General features: G+C 46.1%; 1 protein-coding gene across 1 annotated transcript in view; it reads right to left on the bottom strand.

The window, feature by feature from the left end:
- SHISA6 (shisa family member 6) overlaps window positions 1-24,413 on the bottom strand; it is a 325,290-nt gene that overhangs the window by 286,118 nt on the left and 14,759 nt on the right. Inside the window, 1 exon segment of the mRNA XM_003912357.5 lies at window positions 17,374-17,534. Within this exon segment, the coding sequence (XP_003912406.4) occupies window positions 17,374-17,534 (161 nt within the window).

Below are 24,413 nucleotides of genomic sequence, written 5' to 3'. Positions count from 1 at the left end.
TATACTACCAATAAACAATCAGAAATTGAAATGGTCAGTTCTTTAAGAAGGTGATTTTGAATGTGAATGTAAACACCACTATCATGATGTTGTCTCAGGAATTCCCTTTGAACAAATTCTGCCATTCAAGACCTCCAATTCTATTTCCAGCCCTCTTCTCTAACTTGCTCTCACGCCATTCCCCCCATTGAGCATGCTGCTTCAAAAGGGCAGATCTATTCTCTCTCCTATGAGGGCTGATGTTTCTACCCTGATAGTTTTCCTTAAATCAACCCATTCCTAACTTGCTCAATTCCTCCACAGCTTTCTGACCATTCAAGTCTTATTTACCCTTCAAGGTCATAGTCAACATCCAACAGCTCTCAGGCTACCTCCTTGGACATTTGAACCTCTAGCACTAGGCCTGGTATGTAGCAGGCACTCAACAAAGCTGAAGAGAGTGAATGAACTTTCAGCATGCTCCTATTTATGTGGATGTCCATATACAATTCTCATCTGTACTCCTGAATTTATGCTAGTTTTTGTGTTGTATTGGAACCTCTCTCGCCGAACACCTAAATGCAGCACCTGATTCTTAAGGATAATAAATGAACATTTCCATAATCAGTCTTGTGCATATTTCAAATTCTTACACAGCTATTATATTTAACTCTTTATATATATACATCCTGTTTGTTTACTCAGATGATAAGTTCTCAGTGGCCAGAGAATCCCCTCATTTGTTGCATTTGTTTGCACAGATTAATGACTCTCAATCTATCTGGAGTAAATTTCAATCAGAGCCATCATATATCCTAAAGGTAGTTTCAAAACAAGACCTGCAAGGTGCTTAAGCAAACCTTTATGTAGCAACAACATAAACAGAAATGCCACCAAGGCTTGTTGATTCAGTGGCTCTTATTTAAGAAGGTTTATATAGGAAAATATTTTGTTCCTTCTTAGAAAAAGACAAGGCTCAGAATACCCAAGCAGCCCTTCTGACTCACTCGAGCCCACAGACCTGAGGGTGCTGGCCAGCCTCTGCTAAACCTTTATTGCCCTCCGAGTCACCACAAGCTTCTTTTACAGGAAAATCTAAGGAGCCAGGTGTTTGCCCAGAGCAGCCCTGAGAGCGTGAGCCTGCTAATGAAAACGGAAAATGCAGGTCATTTCCCTAGTCTCCTCTCTCTCTCTCCCTCTTTCTCTCTCTCTTTTTGCTCTTTGCTATTCTTGGTCACTGTGACCTTACGACTGTGAATAAAAAATAATAGAAGGGTGGGAGGCAATGTTCAACCAGGGGAGTTGGGAGAGCGTGTCTTATAAGCTCTTGTAACCACCGCAGGCACCACCACAACAAACTGTTTGACCTTGAACAAGTCAATCAGCCTTCCTAAGCCTCTATTACCAAGGTGGTAATAGAAATAATAATATTACTGACCTTATAGGATTCCCATCTAACAGCCTCTTAGGAAGAGGGCTCACATGGACCACAGGGCATTGCAGAGTTCCCTGTCCTGAAAGCCATGGAGGAAATGGCCTGAGATCACTCGCATTATTGTGTGACACTGATCCTAGCTCCCTAATAGCAATAATATTAAGGGCTACCATTTTGTGCACATCAAACATGTTCCAGGACTGTCCTTGTTGCTTTATGTTTATTGTCTAGTACCTCTACCAGGGTCTAACAAGTCGATATGACTGTTCTTAAGTACAGCAAAGGAAGCAGAGGCCCAGCAAGGTTAAGCAGTGTCTTTGCTCAAGGTTACATGCCTCACCCTCTCTTTCTACTATGACAGTGCTTCTCTGGTTGCCCTGGAGCTGAAATTGTGGCCTGAGGAAGACCTGCAAGCCCTGAACTCTCACCCAGGACTTTTGCAAACAATTGCAGGAATTGTGTTTGTAGCTGCACCGCAAGGACTCAAGTCAGCAACCCCAAACTGGTCACTCAGGAGGACTCCATCGCACTTACAAGACTTTGCTGTTTTAGCTTCTTTCTGTGGAAAACACGAGGCTGCTTCTCTGCAGCTCACTCTTAAATGTCCCCAAAGTGCATCCCGGCCTCTCCGAGACTTGGCTGGCAGTGTCTCTGCCTGCCTCGGCCACCCAGCTCCACGTTCCTGCCCTGCCCCGCCTCCTCAGAAGCCCCATTTCCTTTCATCTAATTCTTATGGGGAAAGAAACGCCACGTTTATTAAAGTGCAAGCTTATCTATTTCATCACAGATCTAAGCCACGGTGATAAATCCCTAAGCTAAACACACACAAAGGGAAATACGAAGCTTGAATACAGAGCGGAATAAAGAAACAGGGCAGGGATAAATGTGGCCTTCGCCCAGCTGCTAGCTGGCAGCCCACCCACAGTGGGGTCTTGATCTGGGAGAGGTTGCTCTTGCCTCCTCGCAGGGGTAGGCGGATGGAGCTGAGGCAACGTCCGTATCAACATACTTTCTAGATGGCTCTGGCTAAACTTTCACAAATGTTCTGGTTAGGAAAAACTGGCTCTGTTGCATCTTGTTAAACTTCTGAATAATCTAAATTGATTGCCTTCTCTTCATTCAGCACATATGGGCGAGGAGACACAGGAGAACAGAGTTCAGAGCTCCTGAGAGTGCAGAGGCAGGGACCCAAAGATGAACAGGACACAGCCTCCGACGTCAGGGGGCTCAGTCGCAACACAGACTTAGGGACTCTCTGCAGGGATTTCCTCAATGCCTTGGCTTTGCTGTGGGGCAACATTCTGCAGCCTCCATATCAGAACCAAAATTAGAGAAAAACAGCATCCTTAAAGCTTTCACTAATCTCTCCAGGAGTCTCCCAGTGACCCTCCCCATTCTAAAGCATTCACAGTCCATCTAGTGACATAACTGCTCACATTCACAGTGGAAAACACAGAGGGTAGCCACAGCAGCTCACTTCACCTGATGTTTTTGATACCAACTGTTTGCGGGAGAAGCATTACACAGTCCCCTTGTGGGCCATACTGTGACACAAATCATTAATTGCCCCCCAGTAGCCATTCTTCTGTAGTCAGAGAACTCCCATATTTTAATTGATCACATGGCCACTGAAAAAAAAAACCACATTAGTTAATGTGATGTAAGTAGGAGTGGTCTGACAACTTCAAGCAAGTGTTCTTAAAGAAATGAAGTATGATCTTCTCGGTGCTTTCTTCCTCCTGATGTCTGGAATGTAGACACGATGGCATGAGCTCAGGCAGCCATCTTGGGCTATGACACGGAAGGCAAATGCTTAGGAAGCCATAGCAACGAGATAGAAGGAACCTGGACACTGCCTGGACACTGTAGAGCCCATATCCTCCCTGAAGTGACTTCTTTTACAGAAGAGAGAAACTTCTCTTCTGTATCAGCAACTCTTACTTTAGATATTCCGTTATTTGTGAGCATACATAATTACAATCACTGCCCTGTGTATAATGTATTAAATAAAAGCATTCATTTTATCACTCATTTATTCAAGAAATAGTTACTGAATGCCTACTAAGTGCCAAGATCTGTGCAAAAGGCACTGGCACTGTGAATAGAGTGAGCAAAGCAGACATATCCCTGTACTCAAGGCACTTACAGTTCAATGCCTCATTGTCGATTTGCTTACCATTCTGATGAGATATGCCCATGGCTGCATTCAGGTCTAGATCTCTGGGAGAAGAAAGTCTGTATATGTACATGTGGGGTGTGTGTGTGTGTGTGTGTGTGTGTGTGTGTGAGAGTGTGAGAGAGAGAGAGAGAGAGAGAGAGAGAGGGCAAGAAAGAAAGAGAAACCGTGGGTGGGGAGGGAGAAACCAGATTCTCTGACTTCCCTTGTAATTACTCTGGCAACATCCACTGGAGAACTGAATACCCCAGCTCAGTTCATCTGCCGACATGCAAACATTTCCAATTTTCCTTTGGGTAAGACCTCTCAGCTATTCATTCCAAGTCCTTGGACCGACCTGGTCATTCTCATCAACTGTTTGTTCTGGCCAAAAATCCTTGGAGTCGTCTGTGACTCCTGTCTTCCCCTCATACCCTCCATACAATCGATCAGCAAATGTTATCATTTCTATCTACAAATAAATCCTGAACTCTCCTTTAGATATCAGTATTAAAACAATGACAAATTTCATAAATCTGGTAATTGTATCACAGTTATGTCAGTGAACATCCTTGAACTGAGAAGATACATATTGAAACTGTCTTGAATGAAGAGTCATAATATTGGCAACTTGTTCTCACATGATTCAAAAATGATGATGATGATGGTGATGATGATGATGACAATGATGGTCGTGGTGATGATGGTGTTGATAGCAGTGGTGATGATGACGGTGGTGATGGTGATGATGGTGGTGGTGATGTCAGTGGCAGTGGTGATGGTCATAGTGATGATGATGTTGATGGTATTTGTGATGGTGTTGATGATAATGGTGGTGGTGGCAATGACCAGGATGATGATGATGTTAAGGAAAAGGAGAGGGAGGAAGACAGAGAGATAAAGAGAAGCAAATATGTTACAATGTTAACAACTAGCAAGGGCATCTGGGTGTTCATTGTATCATTCCTGCAAGTACTCCATTGGTTTGAAATTGTTCAAAATAACAAGTTAAGAAAAATAAACACTGAAGAAAGTCTTTCTCACATCTTCCATAACTGACATCCCAGTCCAAGTCCCATCTCCCTCCCATCGCCCAGGTAAAGCAATAGCTTCCACTTCCTAGGCCACCTCCCCTCCAACGCCTGTGCCCCTCCAGAATCTAGCCTCGATCGGGTGCAGTGGCTCACACCTGTAATCTCAGCATTTTAGGAGGCTGAGACGGGAGGATCACTTGAGGTCAGGAGTTCAAGACCAGCCTGGTCGACATGGTAAAACCCTGTCTCTACTAAAAATACAAAAATGAGCCAGGCGTGGTGGCATGAGCCTATAATTCCAGCTACTTGAGAGGCTGAGGCAGGAGAATTGCTTGAACCCAGGAGGCGGAGGTTGCAGTGAACAGAGATCGCACCACTGCACACTCCAGCTTGGGTGACAGAGCGAGACTCCATCTCAATAAATAAATAAATAAATAAATAAATAACAGAATCCAGTCTCAAGATGGTGGCCAGAATGATTATAAAAACCACATGTCAGATCCTATCTCTACTCTGCTATAAGCCCTACAAGAACTCCCATGACATCCAGAATGAAACTCAAGATGTAGTGTGACTACAGGCCCCCCATCTCTGACTTCTAGCCCTTAACATGTCTCTATCCCAGTTCTCTCTACTCTAGCCGTTCTCGTCTGTTTTTCATACCAAGCAGGATTTCACTTCTGCCCTAAACACCCTTTCTCCAGATGGTCACGCATGGCTCAATCATCTGAGTCTCGGCTTCAGTGATCCTTCCTCAAATCAGGTGACTTCCTCTCACTTCTCATCGCTTCCTACTTTCTTTTCTTGCTCTCTTTCTCTTCAAAGCCTTATTGCCCGATTTCAAGTATATGTCTGTGGGTTTATTTTCTGCCACCTCTAGCTGAACGTAAACAGCATGAGACTAGGGACTTTGTTTTGTTCACTATATTGCTGATGTCTGACATCCAATAAAGGACCAAAATCACTTTTGAATGAATGAAGGAATCCATGAATCTGGAGTCCCATCTTGCCATCCTTCTCCTCTGGCTCTCAAGGTGCTGCTAATGAACTGTGCTCCTCACACCTCCTCCTCTGTTGGTTTGTCACTGTAGACCCCCAAAAGCCTCCTCTCCAACCCCCGTTGGAGGGTCCAACCTTGCCCCATTCCCCTGCCATTAGAACAACTCAGTCACTTGCCACCTCCACAGCAGGGACCCCTACCCGCTCCCACACATCTTCTACCCCGCCAGGGACACAGTCCATATGTTTAATGGAAAAAAAAAAAAAACTCCTCCTGCTCAGAGCAGCCTTCCCCACTAGAACACAGAGTTCCAGTTCCTTCCTGGCTGTTGTCCTAAATCTTTAATCACTCCTGTCTGTTTACAGAAAAGCCACAACCAATCTTTCCAAAGAAATTGATCACTGTGCCCTTCTGCAAACCTTTAGTCTCTCACATATCACTGTTCTCCAGGCTCCTGTGGACCTCAGTTTTCCATCCTCCAGGAGTACCCTCCACCCTCCTCCTCACCCATTCAATCTTACCTGCCCTTCAAGCACTCGGTGACGCTCGCCCTGACCACACAACCTCCCTCTGAGCATTTTGAGCATGTGGCCTATAATTCTGGAGGGGCATCTGTAGGGTCAATTATTTTCTTGTGTTGTCTCAACTTCCTGCGCCTGGATTTAAGCTCCTGAGGCCAGGATTGTGTCTAATCCACCTTCTAGCTCCTGTAGGCCCTAACCAAGTGTTCAGCACACAGTTGGTGTGTCACATCTAGTTAGGGATGCCTCCATGCCGTCTCCTCCTCCATCTTTGGTTTCTCAAATAGCCTATGGACATTAAGCCTCTGAGGAAAAGACCACTAAAGGCCACTCAGATGGAGGCCAGGCTCTCCCTCCTGGCGAGAGCTCCCACGCTCCACATCCCTGGGGGCCAGGGGCATATGGCTGGTCTCCCTCGTGTCCTGCTGCTCAGGGCCGCCCTTGCCCAGTACCCTTTTGCTCTTGTCACTGCACCTCGCTCTGTCACTTCCTTCGTTTTGCCAACTCATGGAGGTAATTGCGAATTCTAACCCTGTCCTCCATGCTCTGGCTTTCGCTCTCACCGGCACCTCGTTTTGGGAACAGCCCGGCCATATTCTAAACCCTCTGGCTCCCTGGGCGTGGTGGTGAGTGATTAGTGAGCCAGCTCAGGGGTTCTCCTTTCTCCCCCAGCCACGTGGGGAGAGCAGGCTCTATCTGCCCCGACTCGGGCTTCCTCCTTGGTGGTAGGGGCAGGGGATGGGGTCCTCTCTGGCCAAGCCTGTGCAGCAACCAGGCAGGACGAAGCCCTAAGAGTGGGACATGCTGGGCATAGCTGGTCCCACCATCACAAGGGCAGCCCCTCTGGCTTCTGGAAAGCTTTGCTTCTGGGCACACCCGTCCTTAAGGCAATCCTATGCTGGGAAAAGCCACTTATCTCCCGGGACAAGAACACAAGTGCTTAGCACTCACTTTCTTTTCTTTTTTTTTTTTTTCTTTTTTTTTGAGACGGAGTCTCGCTCTGCCGCCCAGGCTGGAGTGCAGTGGCCAGATCTCAGCTCACTGCAAGCTCCGCCTCCCAGGTTTATGCCATTCTCCTGCCTCAGCCTCCCAAGTAGCTGGGACTACAGGTACCCGCCACCTCGTCCAGCTAGTTTTTCGTATTTTTTTTTTTAGTAGAGATGGGGTTTCACCGTGTTAGCCAGGATGGTCTCGATCTCCTGACCTCGTGATCCGCCCGTCTTGGCCTCCCAAAGTGCTGGGATTACAGGCTTGAGCCACCGCGCCCGGCAGCACTCACTTTCTGAATGGCATAAAATGAGGAATTAACGCTTCCTCTCAGGACAAGCCTGGCACTGAGAACAGAATGGTGATTTGGCCATAGTTTCACCTGGGCTCTGACCCTGAGTCACGGAATCCCAAGAGAAGTGCGGCCAGTGAGAGAGTGAGTCCCAGATATTGAGCTGCCTAGGTCAGACCCCACACCCTGACACCGACAAGTCATGCACCTGCGAGCAGGCTGCCCATCACTCCATGTCGCTGTAGCCTCCTATCTACTGGGAGGGAGACACGAGGACAAGGAAGGCTCCTAGCCCAGGGCCTGGACAGTCAGCCCTCAACAAATCCCAGCTACTGTTTCTATGATGACATGCGAAAAGTCGGACCTTGGAAGTTGCTAGGCCAGCCTTCCTCTCAAGCTGGAAATGCCCAACTTGCTCGCCTCCTCTGCTTCAAATCATCACGGAGTGAGCAGCTTGTTGCATGGTAAGGTGGCCTGACCTGGAACAGAGGGGCTCACATCAGGAGAACGCCTGCCCTTGTGCTGAGCAAGAGTGGCCTCCTCTGGTGTCCTCCCCACGGCCCTAGATAAATGCACTGCAGCAAACGAGAAGTGTAGACAAACACTCCAGCCATGAAAACAGCTGGCATGCCACCCCCTTGCATCTGGATTCACAGGTTGTTTCAATGCAGCCTAAAGACATAGCTGTTTCCAGAGCTCTCAACTTGCTCTGTTCATTCATCCTAAACCCCTGTGACTCTCCCATATGACCTACTGTTCCCCGTGGGACTTACTGGGACTTCTGACCCAAATACGGGGTTTGCATCATGCTAGTCACTTTGTGAGTATTTACTGGACAGCCTGAGTATGCCAGGCTCTGAGCCAGGGATTGGAGATTGTCAGGTGAGCTCTGCTGATACCAGACACACCTTAGAGAAACCAGACAGCCCAGAGGAAGTTAAGTCAATCTTCACAACAACACAAGCAGGAGAGTTTATACCCAGTTTACAGACCAGGAAAACTGAGGCATGGAAGGTTAAGTAAAATGATCACTACTTCCAGCTAGTGAAGGCAGAACGGGGTTCCAAACTGGGGCCAACAGTCCTAGTCAGCCCCCTCCACTGTGTCTCTGCAAGGACAGAGGAGCCCAGGGTGCCACCAAGGACCAGTGGAGAAACGCCCCCAGGCAGGGAGCCAGGGAAGTGAGAGCCATGTGGGGGCCTGGGAGAAAAGGAAGAGCAGGCTAGGCTGTGGGAAAGTGAACGAGAAGAGAACATTCCAGATCAAGCAAAGAGCAGAGCATGGCTGGGGAGCTGTAGAAGACAGAGAGTGCATCCCCATAAGGACCCAAAAGTGTTTGAGTAGGCAGAGCTTTGGTGTCCGCGGAAGGAGTGGCAGAGTTTCTGATGGCAGAGACAAAAAAGAAGCTCTTCCCAGAATCCCCCAAAACTGTGGGAAGGAGGTTGCCTGGTAGTGGAACGCAGGAGATGGGCTGAGGAGGAGGTAAGGGGAGCTGACGGAGAGGCAGCAGGTGTAGATAAGTGTTTTGCAAAGCTCGGCTGTCGGGGAGAGAAGAGACGGGAAGAGTGTGAAACGGAGAGTGGGCTCATCCTATGTGAGGGTAAAGAGGCTGAACATATCCCCAGGCTGGAGGAGCAGAGCTGCTACAGAAGGGGGCAGGAGGGGAAAGGTGGAAGTCCAGGGAGCAAGGTTCTGTGGACCAGGAACAGATGGGGTCCCAGGCACAGAAGGGAAGGTGAGCTTTGGCCAGCAGAGGGGGTCTTGTTAAATGGAAAATGGGGCCGGGTACGGTAGCTCACGCCTGTAATCCCAGCACTTTGGGAGGCTGAAGCGGGCAGATCACCTGAGGTCAGGAGTTTGAGACCAGCCTGACCAGCATGGTGAAACTCTGTCTCTGCTAAAAATAAAAAAAATAAAAAATAAAAAATTAGCCAGGCGTGGTGGTGGGCACCTGTAATTCCAGCTACTCGGGAGGCTGAGGCAGGAGAACTGCTTGAAGCTAGCAGGCAGAGGTTGCAGTGAGCTGAGATGGCGCCACTGAACTCTAGCCTGGGTGACAAGAGTGAAACTCCATCTCAAAATAAAATATAAATAAAATGGACCTTGGGGTATCTGCGCCCTGCAAGACATGTTGAATTCCGAGTCTGTCATCATCTGCGGATAGGCTGACCATCCCTCCCAGGGATGTCACTTGTAAATTTAATAACCATGCTTTCAACCTCATCACCTAAGTGATAGAAAACAGTCACTGAGAAGGTCAGGGCTGAGGAGAGCCAAAGTCTGCCCGGGTCCCTCTCTTCCTGCACCCCTCCCCTCCACACCTTTCTCTACCAGCTCTGTTCCCCCAGCATGGGCATGTTTTCATGTTTCCCCCCACCCTTCACCCCTCACATAGGATGAGCCTACCCTCCATTTCACAGCCTCCCCGCCTCTTCTCTCCCCGACAGCTAAGCTTTGCAAAACAGTTGTCTACACCTGCTACCTCTCCATTTGCACCCTGGAGACCCTGGGCCCCACTGCAACATGATTCATTCATCAGCCCTCATGAGCCCTGGTTCAACCGGCTATAAAATCCGAATCAAGCAATACCTTGGCTCGAGTCTCAGGGAAGGAAAGAGGGGAATGGGACCTGACATTGACAGGGCACCTCCTGGGCTCACAGATCTGTGTTTGCCATCCATTCCCCTATGGAATCCCAGAGAGGGACGTGTCTCTGGTCGCATTCCACGTGGAAGGAAATGCCACATGGAAGACGGCTGGGACTTTCAGAGAGGGGCCGACAAACTAGAGCCCACAGGCCAAACCCTAGCCCATTACCTGCTACTGTAAATGACATTTTATGGAAACACGTCCAAATTTTATGAAAACACACATCCATTCATTTACTTATCATCTATGGCTGCTCTTGTGCTTCAAGGGCAGAACTGGATAGTTGCCACAGAGATCTCATGGCCTGCAGAGCCTAAAATATTGACGATCCAGCCCTTTCCAGAAAACGTTTGCCAACTCCTATTTCACAGCCCTGGACTAAGGTCCAGGCTGTCCAAACCAAGGGGCAATTTGGTCTTTGGTTTGTCTTATTGTGAAACCTACAAGCTCTTTCCGCATCATCTTGCCCCCTCTATAGGAGGGTGTCTTCCTGTGGAAAGAGAAGTCAGAGAAAGTCATAGAAAGTTCTCTCATTAACCTGTGGTGTTCACTACTTGGCAACCAGAAAACAGAAATCAGATCATCACACTTAAATAAACTCCTTGCCAAGCACGCCCGCTCACGCCTGTCATCCCAGCACTTTGGGAGGCCGAGGTGGGCAGATCACAGGCTCAGGAGTTCGAGACCAGCCTGACCAACATGGTGAAAGCCAGTCTCTAGTAAAAACACAAAAATTAGCCAGGTGTGGTGGCGCGCACCTGTAATCCCAGCTACTCAGGAGACTGAGGCAGGAGAATCTCTTGAACCCAGGAGGTGGAGGCTGCAGTGAGCCAAGATTGCACTACTGCACTCCAGCCTGGATGGCAGAGCAAGACTCTGTCTCTAAAAACATAAAAACTTACAAAATAAAAATAAATAGGTAAAATTAATTTTAACAATCAGTGCTTGACAGCCACATGTAGCTAGGAACCAATATATAGGACAGTGAAGACTGAAAATTGTCTTGGTCTTGTGTCAGATGCGCTTTGATTGCTTTCTATCTATATTTATGTCACCTCCCACTTAAGTGACCCCTGTGTGTCTCAGTTTCCTCACAGGCCAAGCATAATTCTGGCCAGCTAATCTCACCATTTCCATAGAGCTCCAAAACCTTATGAGGCTATCATCTCAGACTCCTCTAGAACAACAGTTCTGTTTCTTTCGGGGATGACTGAGAAAAGTCCTACTTCCTACGAGAAGCTGAGACTCACCAGAAGTTTCCCAGCTCAGCTGCACAACCCAGGTTTTCTGGCTTCATGGGTGGCCCTAAACCTGTCCCTGGGAACAGGGACTCTCTGGGCTGCCTGGGCTTCCAAGGCACCCATGCTTTCTTAGCAGGGTGTAAAGAACTGGGACGGCATCCTGGATAATAGTCTTCTGGGCCCAGCCATGGAAGCAAAGCTCCCAGTTCCTGGCTGCACTGACCCGTGGAGTTCTGGGTCAGCCCCAGACAGGAGGAGAGGGGCCATGGGGCTCGGTAAGAAGCCTGGTCAGGCCGGGCGCAGTGGTTCACACCTGTAATCCCAGCACTTTGGGAGTCCGAGGCGGGTGGATCACAAGGTCAAGAGATGGAGACCATCCTGGTCAGCATAGTGAAACCCTGTCTCTACTAAAAATGCAAAAACTAGCCGGGTGTGGTGGCAGGTGCCTGTAGTCCCAGCTACTTGGGAGGCTGAGGCAGGAGAATCACTTGAACCTGGGAGGCAGAGGTTGCAGTGGGCTGAGATTGCGCCACCGCACTCCAACCTGGGTGACAGAGCAAGACTCCATCAAAAAAAAAAAAAAAAAAAAAAAAAAAACCAACAAAAACCTGGGCACTGGACTCCAGGACCTTCTGGCTCAACCAGCTGGCTGGTGATCAGCCTATGCGCTAAGGGATGGACACCATACTTACTTTACAGAGAGGGCTGCTACATGGGGTGCAGTCTTCAGTATGCAGCTGCATAACCAGTGCCTGTGCTTGGATCCTATGCCCATCCAAGTCAAGGACTATGTCATCCTTCATTCATTCCCTGAACCAACAGCTCTTGAGCAACTAGGATCTTCCAAGTGATGTTCTTGGTCCTAGGATACCATGATGATAGGAAGAGAAAACCCTTGTGTACCTGGGGCTTGAATTCTGATGGGGACAGATAATAAACACATGAACTGACAAATGTATGATGTTAGATGATGTAAGTACTCTAAGAAAAGTAAAGCCAGAGATGGTAACAGAGGAGAAGGTTAGGAAAGGCCTCTCCAGAACAGTGCTGTTTGAGCAAGATTCCACAAAACAAATACCTAGTGCTAGAAAATTTGAGGCTACAGGAACAGAGAGGGGAAAATATCTCAATGCAAGAATACAAACGGCATGAGAAGAAACAGTGTGTCTGGAGAAGACTAGTGTGTCTGGAGCCTGGGAGGGACGCAGAAGGTAGTAGGGGTTGAGGTCAGAGAGGCATGGGGGGATGGATGGGAGCCAGGGCATGCAGGGCTGTGGCAGAGTGCTCCTCTGCCACCTGTTCAGCCTTCATTCTGGGTCTCCATGAAGCTTAGAGAGTCATGACCCTTGGCTCCCTTTGTCTGCCATTAATGGATATGGCTTTGACAACAGGCAGGATGACTGGCTGTTCTTTTATACAACTCACAGTGGTATGTAGATGGGCATGAATATTTACTGTCTCCAAATGATGTCACTCTTGATAAAGCGAATCTAGATATCAACATTCTGTAACCTCAGCACATGATCTCATTACTACTGCCAGGAATGGGTACCCCACTCTCCCCAGATGTCCCAGGACAGGCTCCTTAGGAGGGGGTGAGGTAAGGCAAACATGCTAAGTCTCTCCTACTTCCCATCTATGAAAAGCGAGCCCACAGCAAGCCTCTAAGGTGCTGGATACAGGGAACTGCAATGCTCGGTATGGTGCATCTCTTCATGACTCCACTTGGTCCCTTAAACAAGCTTTTTATTTCTACTTATGCCTGCTTTTGCCCAGGGGTCTCCATTCGAAGCTCCATACTGACCCCCTGCCTCTCTCAGATGAGCCTGAGTCTTCCACTCCCTTCAGCCCCACCTGTTGAGGAGAGGACTGGTTACAACAGCCACACTCACTCTGCCTAACCAGTCTCCATCTTGCAGATCTTGATGTGAACCTACATTCAATAATCTTCAAAGAATCTCTTCCTTATTTGACAGCTTTCCTCCAGTTCCCTCAAAACTTTAAGAGCTCAGTTTGCAAAGTTTTCTGGACTGGAGAACCACGTGGGAAGTTTGTTTTTGTTTGTTTCTTTTTTTAATATCAATGCCAGGTCCTACTATAGACCAAGTAAATCAGAATCTTTGGGATGGGGGCAGGCATTGGTATTTTCAGAATTCCCCACACGACTCCAATGTGTGACCAGGGCTGAGAATCACTGAGCTAAAAGAGGTCTTCTTCAACTTTATCATGTGTACAAATCCTCTGAGGATCCTGAATGCAGCTTCAGATTCAGTAGGTATGGGGAAGAGCCCAAGATTCTGCATTTCTAACAAGTTCCAATGGAATACAGTTGCTGCTGGTCCATGGACTGCACTTTGAGTAGCAAGGGTCTGCAGGCAGCCAGATTTGAGGGGTAAGGGATGAAAGCAGGGTTCATTGGTTTTCTACATTCCAACCAAGTGTTCCGCATGTGGCAATCTTTAAAGCTGGAAAGGGGCTTCCTGGAAGAGTTGGGGTAAAAGGCTCTTATAGAAGGGGACAGGATTTTTCTGCTAACGTGGGATTAGAAACTCTCACATCTAACAAATGTTACAGGATCCATTCGCTATTATGCATAAAGTGCCTAGCAGAGTACCCAATACATAGTAAGTTCTCAATCTGTGGTACTTGTGCTATTATTGTTTTCATTATTACTGCAGGACTCTCAACCCACATCCCAAACCAACCAAGCATGTGCTTTCAATGTCCAAAACCCTGACCAAGCCCCACAAATTACTTTCATCCCCAGAGGATGTGCCTCAGACAGCAGCCAACCACAGGAAGGCTTGAGTCCAGGGACCTTTATCCCAGACACAACCCCACGGACCCTGCCTGGTCTAAGGACACCAATGCATTGCCTTTGGTTCTTTCATTCATTTGATTCATCTTCCATGAGCTGTGGATGTGCCTCCATAGCCTGATCATGGCTAACAGTCAGTGTCTGCTATGTATGGGGACCTGTCTTCAGTGCTTTACTTGGTTTAACTCATTATACAATTAAAACAACTCTGACGTACAGGTACGATTGGCTTCAATAGCAGACAAAGAAACTTGGAAAGACAAAGAATCTTGCCCAATATCACATACATAGTAAGAGACAGGGCCAAAAGGCAAACTGAGGAAGATACTTAAATGCCCAAGCTTTCCCGGTGCTTCTCAAACTCTAATTGCTAAGCGATTTCACCAAATTACAGGTTCTCATTCAGCAGGAGAGGTAGAGTCTGGGATTCTGCATTTCCCACAAGCTCTCAGGTGATGCTGATGTGGCTGACCCACCGAAACCATCTTGAGTATCAAAGCTACTCATATGCTCTGATGCCTACTGGTGTTACTGGATATCTTCCTTAATAGCCCCCTAAAAACTTACTACCATACTCCTACAACTGATGGTTTGTTGATTTGATGAGTGTCAAAATTACGGTAAATTTCCACTCTGAACACTTACGCAAAGTTCTGTTCAACTTCTGCTCAAACTGCAATATTTTGTGGCAAAGGATATCAACTGTTTGGAAAAGCATTGTGTCCATTATAATCTGTAGAAGCTGCAGCTTGTGATGAAATTGCTTTTAAATTTAAGCATCACAACTGAGAATGCTTTCTGGGCCAGGATACTATTCCCATCTCCAAGCGCAAAGTGAAGAGTTCCAATTTGAGAAATACAGGAGGAGAATTTCTTGAAACATAGAAGTGAATCATGTAACTGGAAGCTTTCCTTCTCAGCTCACTAGAAGAGACGAGGTATATAGAAACCAGAAGAAATGACAAATCTTCCTGCTCTGTGAAGGGTATTTAAGGGCAAATCCAGACTGTCCACCTAATCAGTCTGGATTCAGCAGTGGGGAACCAACTCGCTTGAGAATGAGACAAAGAAAACCCAAACAGAGAGAGGGGAAGATAAACAACCAGGGGTGCTTTTGATGCCAGAGTGACCTGAAGTTTCAGAGTCACAACAAGGTTCTGGTGGAGACTGACTTCAAAGGATGAATCCTTGGAAAAATCAAAATATACTACTCAAAGGTGGTGACAATACCAGAGTTGGATTCAACAGTGATCAGTGACAAAAAGGATTAGCTACAACGGTGTCTCTATGCAACTCCCACAGCCCAGTGACTCTCAAACTTAGTTCCACATTAGAATCAGCTGGGAAGTGTTAGCCACCAGCCCCCCACCCACCTCCATTCTCAGACCACACTTCTACATCAATTCAATCAGTCTCTGGGGGTGGGGCCGAGGCATCCTTAATTTTTAAAGATCCCCACTTGATTCCAATGTGCAGCCAAGTTTGAGAACCACTGGCTTAGGTTTTCAGTGTCTTCACTCATAAAATGAAGGAATCCTTCAGAACCAGTGATTCTCACCACTAGACACATGTTAGAATCACCTTGGGGAGATTGTTTAAAATACTAATGTGATGCCAACACCATCCCTAGAAATTCTGGTGATTCTGTGGAGTCCAGGCATCAGCATTTTTAAGATCTCCTCAGGTGATTCTAAAATGCATCCATGTAGATGACCACTGGTCCAGATGTTTTTACCAAGATTCCTTCTATTGCTTATGTTTTAAGGATCTATGGTGTTAAAGCTGAAAATGCATCTTAGACATTTTGCAAATGTGGAGTCCCCCATCTTTACCTTTACAGCCGGGATTTTTAACTTTGGATGAATCTATTAACTCCCTTAAATCATATACAAATTGTTGGATGAATATAAATATGTATATGTATTTCTCAGGAGGGAGTGTCATCTCCTTTTATTAGGCTCTCAGAAGATTTAAGAATGCTATTTTAAAAGCAAATATTAGGTTTCTGACTTAATAAATTTAAGAAAAATAAAGAATGAATGGAAAATAAATTTGATCTCATCAGCACTTTTGCTATAGTTTGGATTTGGTCACATCCACTGCCACCTAGTGGTTATATATCCTTATTGCAGGCTTAGTTCAGATCACATTGCCCATCCTCTAAAAACTACAGAGTAATAGATGTGAAGATTTCAGATCCAAGTATCAAAGTAAAAGCTTTCTCTGGGACTAGGATTAGTACCAGTAAGAGGCCATCTGGAAACACTCACTACAAGAGATGACTTCCCAAGCTGTACTTGTAAGGAGACTGTCCACTCAGATATTTTGGATTCATACCCTTAACTGGGTAAGGATATTACAGTTTCCTAGTTCTTACTATTGTTAACTATTTGCCTTGGTTTGAATCTTGTTTTTCTCTCTTACTAATCATGTAACCTTGGGAAAGTTACTTAGCCTTTCCATTCCTCACACAAAATGGGGATAATATAAGTATTTCTAAGATTGCTGTGGAGAATAAATAAGAAAATACACGTAAAAGGCTCAGCAAGACTCTTGGCACAGAACAAGATTCCAATAAATATTTAGGTTATATTACTGTTATTACTGATTTTTAAATTATTATTAACATCTCAGTGACCTTGTTCAAGTTACTAAATTTCCTTGAGCTTCATATATCGACCCGTATGACAAGGAAAATAAGCCCTGCCATTTTCTTCACAGTTATAGCAATGATAAGTACAAAAAGTAGAAGGCATATTGTTATTTTATGGCAACTCATCATACATCCAGGGAATCTACAGAGCACAGGAAAAAGACACGCAAAAATAGAGATGTTAATTCTCATCCTCAGGAAGGAGCTCTCTGAGATCCCAGTAGTTGAGCAGGTTCTATAGTGGGGTACAGTAATTTATTGTCACATATCTAGCATCCTACTCAGCCTAAAGTTTCCCACCACATGGCTGAATGGATGGCCATACCCTGCTATGGATGCTGCAAGCTCCTTTATACCAGCCACTCACTAGGTCACACGTGCCTGAAATTGTCAGTTCTCATCCAGCCCAGACACTGACCGGCAACAGTCTTGCCCATTCCAAACTCACCCCAGGGAGACAGTCCCAAAAATCTTTTGCAAGCCTGCCTGTCCATCAGAGAGTCGCTCATCTCACCATCATATGTCCACAACCTGCCCCACCAGAGCAGAAACATCTTGAAACCTCTCACCAGCCTCAGCAAAGAATCAAGGTGTCCAGCTGTTACTTACCTGGAGTCTGCTTGGCCGTACGCACAGGAGTGTAGTGGTTTTTGGAGGACGATCTGACCGGCGTGTTCTCTTTGGGAGAGGTATCGATAGCCGAGATAGTTTCTCTTTCACAGTGTGCTATGGGGATTGGTCCCTGTTGTCTTAAGATGTCAGCCAGAGCCCTAAACAAGGAGGAGATCACATAATGAGATTCACTGAGCAGGTGTGCACACCCATGAGGGGAGTTGGCTTACTTTCATATGCCCTTTGATTTACAGAGATGCAGGAAGAGAGAGAGACAGCATTCAGCTCTCAATAGTCAGCTACATCTGGTGTTGGTTTCAGCAGGGGACACAGGGTAAAGGTTACCATGCCTGGAGGTACAGACTAAAAGGCTGGGGCTATGGTTTCTTTCCTTAATTCATTTCACATTAGTAAACTCTGAGCCCTTTCAAAATACTGGCTCCCCAGATATCCACCTATGCCAGGCAGGTATCTATAGCAGTTGGCCAGTGGAATGCCACTATGGTGAAGGGCTGAAACTATCGGCCTCAAATTCAGCAGCAGGTCACTAATATCAGGGGACCACTTCGTCATCCAAAACCACACACTGAGTATCATGTACTAGATACTGGAGACCCAAATAAGTACGACACACAGCTCCTGCTATCAAGGAAGGGTATGATTGAGCTGCAAGGGCAGGACATAGAGATGAAAAGATAAAAATCAAAACACGTGAATGGTGCAGACAGTCAAGACAACTGGAGTTTAGAGGAGGGAGCAATCACAAACACAGGGAAAAAATACACAGGAAGAAAGAAAGACAAGCAGAGACTCTGCCATAGCAGGAGAGACCCATTCCCCTGCAAGAGGTCCAGCTACTCAAGAGAAAGCAGCTTTTGTTAACTCAGTGCCCAGCTTCAACAACCAAACATGCAGTGACTGAGGACTCCGCATGCATCAGTCACTGAAGAGAGAGAGATCAATGGGACCCAATTCCTGCCATCTAGGGGCTCATAATTTAGGGGGAATTGCTCCCCTACTTGCTTTCAAACAGAACGCCCTCTGTGGGTATGACATGTGAGATACTCACTGGCAGTGGGGAACAGATGAGTATGGACAGCCACAAGAGACTACACCTGGATACTGTCACTTCAGAGCCAGGTCCCCAGTCCTCAATGCACTCCATTTTGCACATGCCAGGCAAAGACTCTTCCATTTTCCTGAGGGGTGTCTCTGAGGAGTGGGGCCCTGCCCAACCCAAGGCTTCCCTCTTACCAGGAGTCCAGCTCCAACACTCTGGCCCCATGAAAAGTGACAACTGCAGCAGTTTAGAAATGCATCTGAGTAAACTGTGGGGGGAAGAATAGTTTCTTCACAAAATGGTCCTGGGACAACTAGATCGCCACATGAAAAAGAAGGAAGTTGGATCCTTACCTCACACCATATAAAAAACTAACTCATAATGGATTATATACCTAGATATTAGTCCCAAAACTATAAATCACACTGAGATACCCTTTCATACACACTAGGATAGCTATAACCGAAAAGCCACATAATACCAAGTGTTGGCAAGGAGGTAGAGAAATTTAATCCTTCATACACTGTTAGTGGGAATGGAAAACCCTGCAATCCCTTTGGTAAACACTTTAGCACTTCCTCAAAACTGTGATGTTCTTTAAATGCAGAATTAACATATGCCCCAGCAAATCTATTCCTAGGTATTCCCAAGAACAATGAAAAACATATATTGTATTAAACTTCTGCACAAAAGTTCAAAGCAGCAGTATAATAATAGCCAAAGGGTAGATGCAACCCAAAAGTCCATCAACTGCTGAATGGAAAAACAAAATGTGGTATATTCACACAATGGAATATTATTCAGTCATTTTAAAAAGGCATACTGATACATGCTATCACACAGATGGACCTTGAAAACATCATGCTAAGTGAAAGAAGCACACCGTAAAAGATCATGTTTCTATAACATACCCAGTTAGGTAAATCCGTAAAGACAGAAAGCAGAACTGTGGTTACCAGGGACTGTCTCTAGGTCATGTGAGAAAATAAGAAAGCAGTTTGTGCTATGAGATGTATCTTCTCCTGGGAGAGGGCTCCTGATGCCCAGTGGGCTGCACTGAGCTGGTCAGCACAGCCAAGAGAGAGGGATGTACAGCAAAAGGTGTTTCTCAAACAAGGGCTGCCTGACAGGCTACCTAAGGATGGGAACCCTGCCACATGTTGTAAAGTACATGGCAGCTAAGGAAATGCTCCTATTCCCACACCCATGTGTGACCATTTTCCAGGATCCTTCCTTTCCAGTACCCTCTGCCAACTAGGAAGGCAGCCCTCATTCCCAGACCACGTGGCCTTAAGAGTGAGTCCCTCTGCCTACTCTCCCTCCCTCCACTGGTGACCCCCCTCCTTGCTCCGGTTCCTCTCCATCTTCCATCCCCTTCTCTCCAGGGTGCTCAATAAATATTATTCTAATTCTGAAATGCGTGATCCTGGTCTCACCTAATTAATTTGAATACGCCAGAGGAAATGGGTTAAGGCCTGAGCTACTTTCTAACCGTAGGAAAGAAAATTGGTCACTGAGGAACCGCACAGCAGATTTTGTAAAAGAGTGGGCAGCAGCTTCCAGCATCTGAGAGAAGACAGTAGGGAGAGTCAGACAGTAGCAAACAGAGAGGGAGAGAAAGGGAGAGAAAGGGAGGGACAGGCGACAGAGGTCCAGAGAGAAAGAGAGGAGAGAAAACAGGTGGAGAGAGGAGAGAAATGGGAGATGGAGCCAAAGAGACAGAAGGAGAATGAGAGGGGGTCTGAAACCCCAAGCAAGAGAGAGCAGGCGAGGTTCAGAGAAGAGAGTTAGTGAAAGTGACAGGCATCAGGAGACAGAGAGAGGATAGGAGGCAGAGTCCGAGGGACAAGTAAGCCGGCAGGAGAGCAAGAGGGAGAGTAAGCCACAGAGAACCAAAGTGAAATCCAGAGATAAAATGCGATTCAGAAGAGACAGGGAAAGGGGGTTAGAGAGAGACATTCGGAGGGAAAGAGTCAGACAGAGAGAGACACACAGACAGCCAAGTGAGGGACTCAGGACAGGACAGGCTGTCAGCAGGGCCCTGTCACCCCCCATGTGGATGACAGATGTGTCTGATTTAGGAATCTGAAGTGAAGAGTCACCTTAGTGGTTGTGCTCTTTCCAACCCTCTCCCACCCACAGCAAGCCCCTTTGGCTGCAGTATCTGATATATGGAACAAAAGAATTCTTTTGCCTGAATTATCTGGATTATTGCCTAGGTTTGATGCTCCCTTCTGTCTGTGTATTTCTTGGCTTTCTCGGGTGTGTGGCAAGCAGGGGAGAGTAAATTAATCAGGCAGCAAATCTGATCAGGGAAAACAGTCACTGTGATGAGGCCAGGAAACTTAAGCTTCCTTCAGTACTTGGTCTTGTATATTAATCACCTGAATAGCAAAAGTATCATCTTACATTTGGATAGCACTTAATAATTGCTCAATGCATTCACCTGCCTTGTCTCATAATCCTATCCCTGTGACCTTTGCAGCTATTATTATCATAATTTTTAACAAGGAACTGAGGTTCAGGCTAATTCCAGCACTAAAGCATATTGGAACAGGGATTTAACTCCAAGGCTTCTGACTTGAGCCCGGGCATCCTTCTGTTCACTGGGACTGTCTCTTACATACATTTCACTTCCTACAAATCATCAGCCTTAATGAGTCCTCCTGGTCCCTCCAGCTGGGTCGGCTAATTTAGCAAATGCCAGTTAATATTTGGGCATGGAGAAACAATTAGTAAATGAGTGATTCAGTTCAATACCAATTATGTATTTGCTTAAAACCTTGGTTATTGTTGTCAGTGGTCCCGAGGAAATGAAAGTGTGTCTGAATTTCCCTCAGTGCTTAGTTATCTCAACACCTGCAGGGACCAGGCCCAGTCAACATTTTAACGTGTTGCCACTTGCATTCAGGATATGAACTAGTTCTTAAAATGGCAAGTGATTTCCCTTAACAACAGAAAAATAAACAAAACCTTGTTCATAACTTTGCCTCATAGTCTTGTCTGCTTGAGATATTAGAGACTATCATTTATTCAGTGATTTCGATGTCCCAGACACTGGCTCTTACATGCACTGGATCATATATTTCTCAGAATGCTCTTACAAGGGATGTGCCATCGGTAGCCCTATTTTGTTGATCAGAAAACTAAAACTTTTAGAGGTTATATATGTTACCCAAGGTCACACAGCTAGTAAGTGCTGAATTCAGATTCCAAACACAGGTAGGTTAAACTACAGGGGCTGACTATATACCACCAGATTATTCATTCTTCTAGCCACCCATCTCTTCATCCATCTCTCCCTCCCTCCATTCATCCTTCCCTCTCACTTTCCATCCCATATCCCATCCATCCACCCACCTCCATCTATCCAAAATTATATCCATCCCCTCAATTCATCCCCTCATCTATCCGTCCAACACTCTATCCATCAATCCATAAAACACTTCATCCATCATTGAAGATCATCCCTCCATCCAACACCCCATCCATCCATCCATCCATCCTTCCATCCACTTAATCACATTTGTTTTCTTCACCTACTATCTCCCTGTAATGGTCCCTGAACACAAGATTTTAGAGAGTGTTTAATCGTTGGGGCAAAGATCTACCCAGACCTGAGAACTCAGCTGTGGCTCAACTGCTCAGCGCTAGTCACCTTAGTGTGCCATTCACACCAACAGCTCTACAACCTTTTACACTATTTTAGCAGCCATCTTTTCTGCCAAATGAAATCCTGACTGGAACACCAACATACTTCACCAGACCGCTGCTCTGCATAAGGCCAGTGGGAAGTGGGGGCCCTGTTCCTCCAAGCTCTTCTCAGTAAATCTGGTAGGAAGTACTCAGTTGTCCCTGGACTTCGTGGAGTTTGCAAATTTTAAAACAAGTATGGTGAAAGAGCATCAAAATGAAAACTTGGGTTTTTTTTTTTTCTTTTGTCCCTATCTTCATTCACTGAACAGATGGTCAAACTTAGGTCCCTCCCAAATTAAGTGGGGGAACCTAGAGCCCCTTAGTTCACCTGGTAATTATTATAAATCTCAACCAATATGCCCTCCATGAGGACCCCGTGAATACTGTTGCTCAATGAAGTGGTGCAATGGAAAGAAACCTTCCGTCTCTGCCACGTCTGTGGATTTCTGAGCTGTCTGAATGCTGTGGAAAGGAGAACACAGGCTCAGCTATTATTCAGTAAGTTATTCTGCGCCAAATGCAAGGCAAACTGGATAGTGTAGAGCCCTAATCATGCCCTTTCTCTTTCTAGGGGGGTAGGAAGAAATTGGTGCTGCTGGATAAGTATGATAAAAGGCCAAATACATGAACTATTCCGTGAACAAGCTATTCTGGTTAATGTTCTTATTCCTAAGGACTAATGAGAACGCTCTTGTTTTTGAAGAACTTTCTAAAAGCATTCCTGCCTAATTAAGTATACTGAATATAATTAATTTTTTTTTTTAAGAATTCAAGGTTCTTCGCGAGAGGGCCATCAGTCTAATCTTTAGTTCTCTTCACAGATGAAAACCTAAGTTAACATGTAGACAGTCTAGGAAGTGAAATTGCTCATATAAAAACCACAAGACAGATCGTGGAAATTGCTTCTGTTTTTGTTTTCTTTAGGGAAGTCTCTGATAGCTAATTCTTTTGTATTTCTCTTGAAAGTAGAACGTAGATACTTTATTCCAGTTAAATAAAGGATACTGGTTATTTGAGTCCCAGATACTGAGCTTTTCCTCTTTCTTCCCTTCCTGCCTTCCTTCCTTTCTTTTTCTTTCTTTTCTTTCTTTTTTTTTTTTTTTTTTTTTTTTTTGAAAGAGGGTCTCACGCACTCACCCAGGCTGGAGTGCAGTGGTGACATCATGGCTCCCTGTAGCCTCAACTTCCTGGGCTCAAGCGATCCTCCCACCTCAGCCTCCCCAGTAGCTGATACTACAGGCAAGCACCATCACATCCGGCTAATTTTTAAATTTCTGTAGAGACTGGGCCCAGGCTGGTCTCAGACTCCTAAGCTCAGGCAATCTGCCTCCCTCAGCCCCTCAAAGTGCTGGAATTACAGGCATGAGCCACCACATCCGCCCCTGAGCTTTTACTTGATAATGACCTCTCAGGAACTGCTGGTGTCCTCTTTAACCGCATCTCACACTTACCTACCGGACAGTCGGAGTGTCTCCATTGTCTAAAATATGTACCCAGGACAACTGAAATGAACGTATTTTTAATAAACATGGACCAAGGAGAACGGCTTAATTTAGTTTTCCCTATTCCCGGTTCTCTCAGAGTCCACTTGAAAAACACAGCTGCTGGCTTTGTGTGTGCACAAGACTGCTCTCCTCATACAGAGAGGCTCAGAATGGCTGTGGAGATCTCATTTGTTGTGTTAACAATGTCTGTGCATCTGCATTGAGCTGTTCTGCAGGTCTGAGTTGTCCCCAGCACAATTGAAATTCATCATGGCCAATAAACATCACAGGACTCAGTGAGGGAAGGCATGGCCTGCCTGTTTTTTCAGGCAAGCCGAGCGAGTTGCTCCATCTCAGTGGGTGCCTGTCCTGGCTCTGTCGCTAGACCAGCCGGGAGCCAGGCAGAGAATAGATGTGCATTCCCTGGGGGCCCCATTCAATCCTAACAGCATCATGATCACATACTCCATTCCTTACGTGAATCATATGAAAATTTCCCCAGGCCTGAGAAATGTGGTAGCGCCAATACCAAACCCAGACTTTTCAGAAATACTTGGATTGTTTGAGAATTCATTGAAAACGCAGATGTGTCAGGTGCACCTATTATTACTGGAAGCTGGGAAAACAAAAAAATGCTACCAAGACTTGGTAACAGGGCCACATGGTCAACCAGGGGACAGATGAGTTCATAACTGTACCTGTGCACAAGGTGCAAATGGGCTGCTGCTGCTGCCATTACAATTCTTGTGATTGTTGGCGTTGTTTTGTTTTGTTTTTTGAGATAGGGTCTCCCTCTG

Source organism: Papio anubis, chromosome 17 (assembly GCF_008728515.1).
Source record: "Papio anubis isolate 15944 chromosome 17, Panubis1.0, whole genome shotgun sequence".
Lineage (NCBI taxonomy): Eukaryota > Metazoa > Chordata > Mammalia > Primates > Cercopithecidae > Papio > Papio anubis.
Note: the sequence above shows the minus strand (reverse complement) of the source record. Positions and strands in the feature narration are given on the sequence as shown.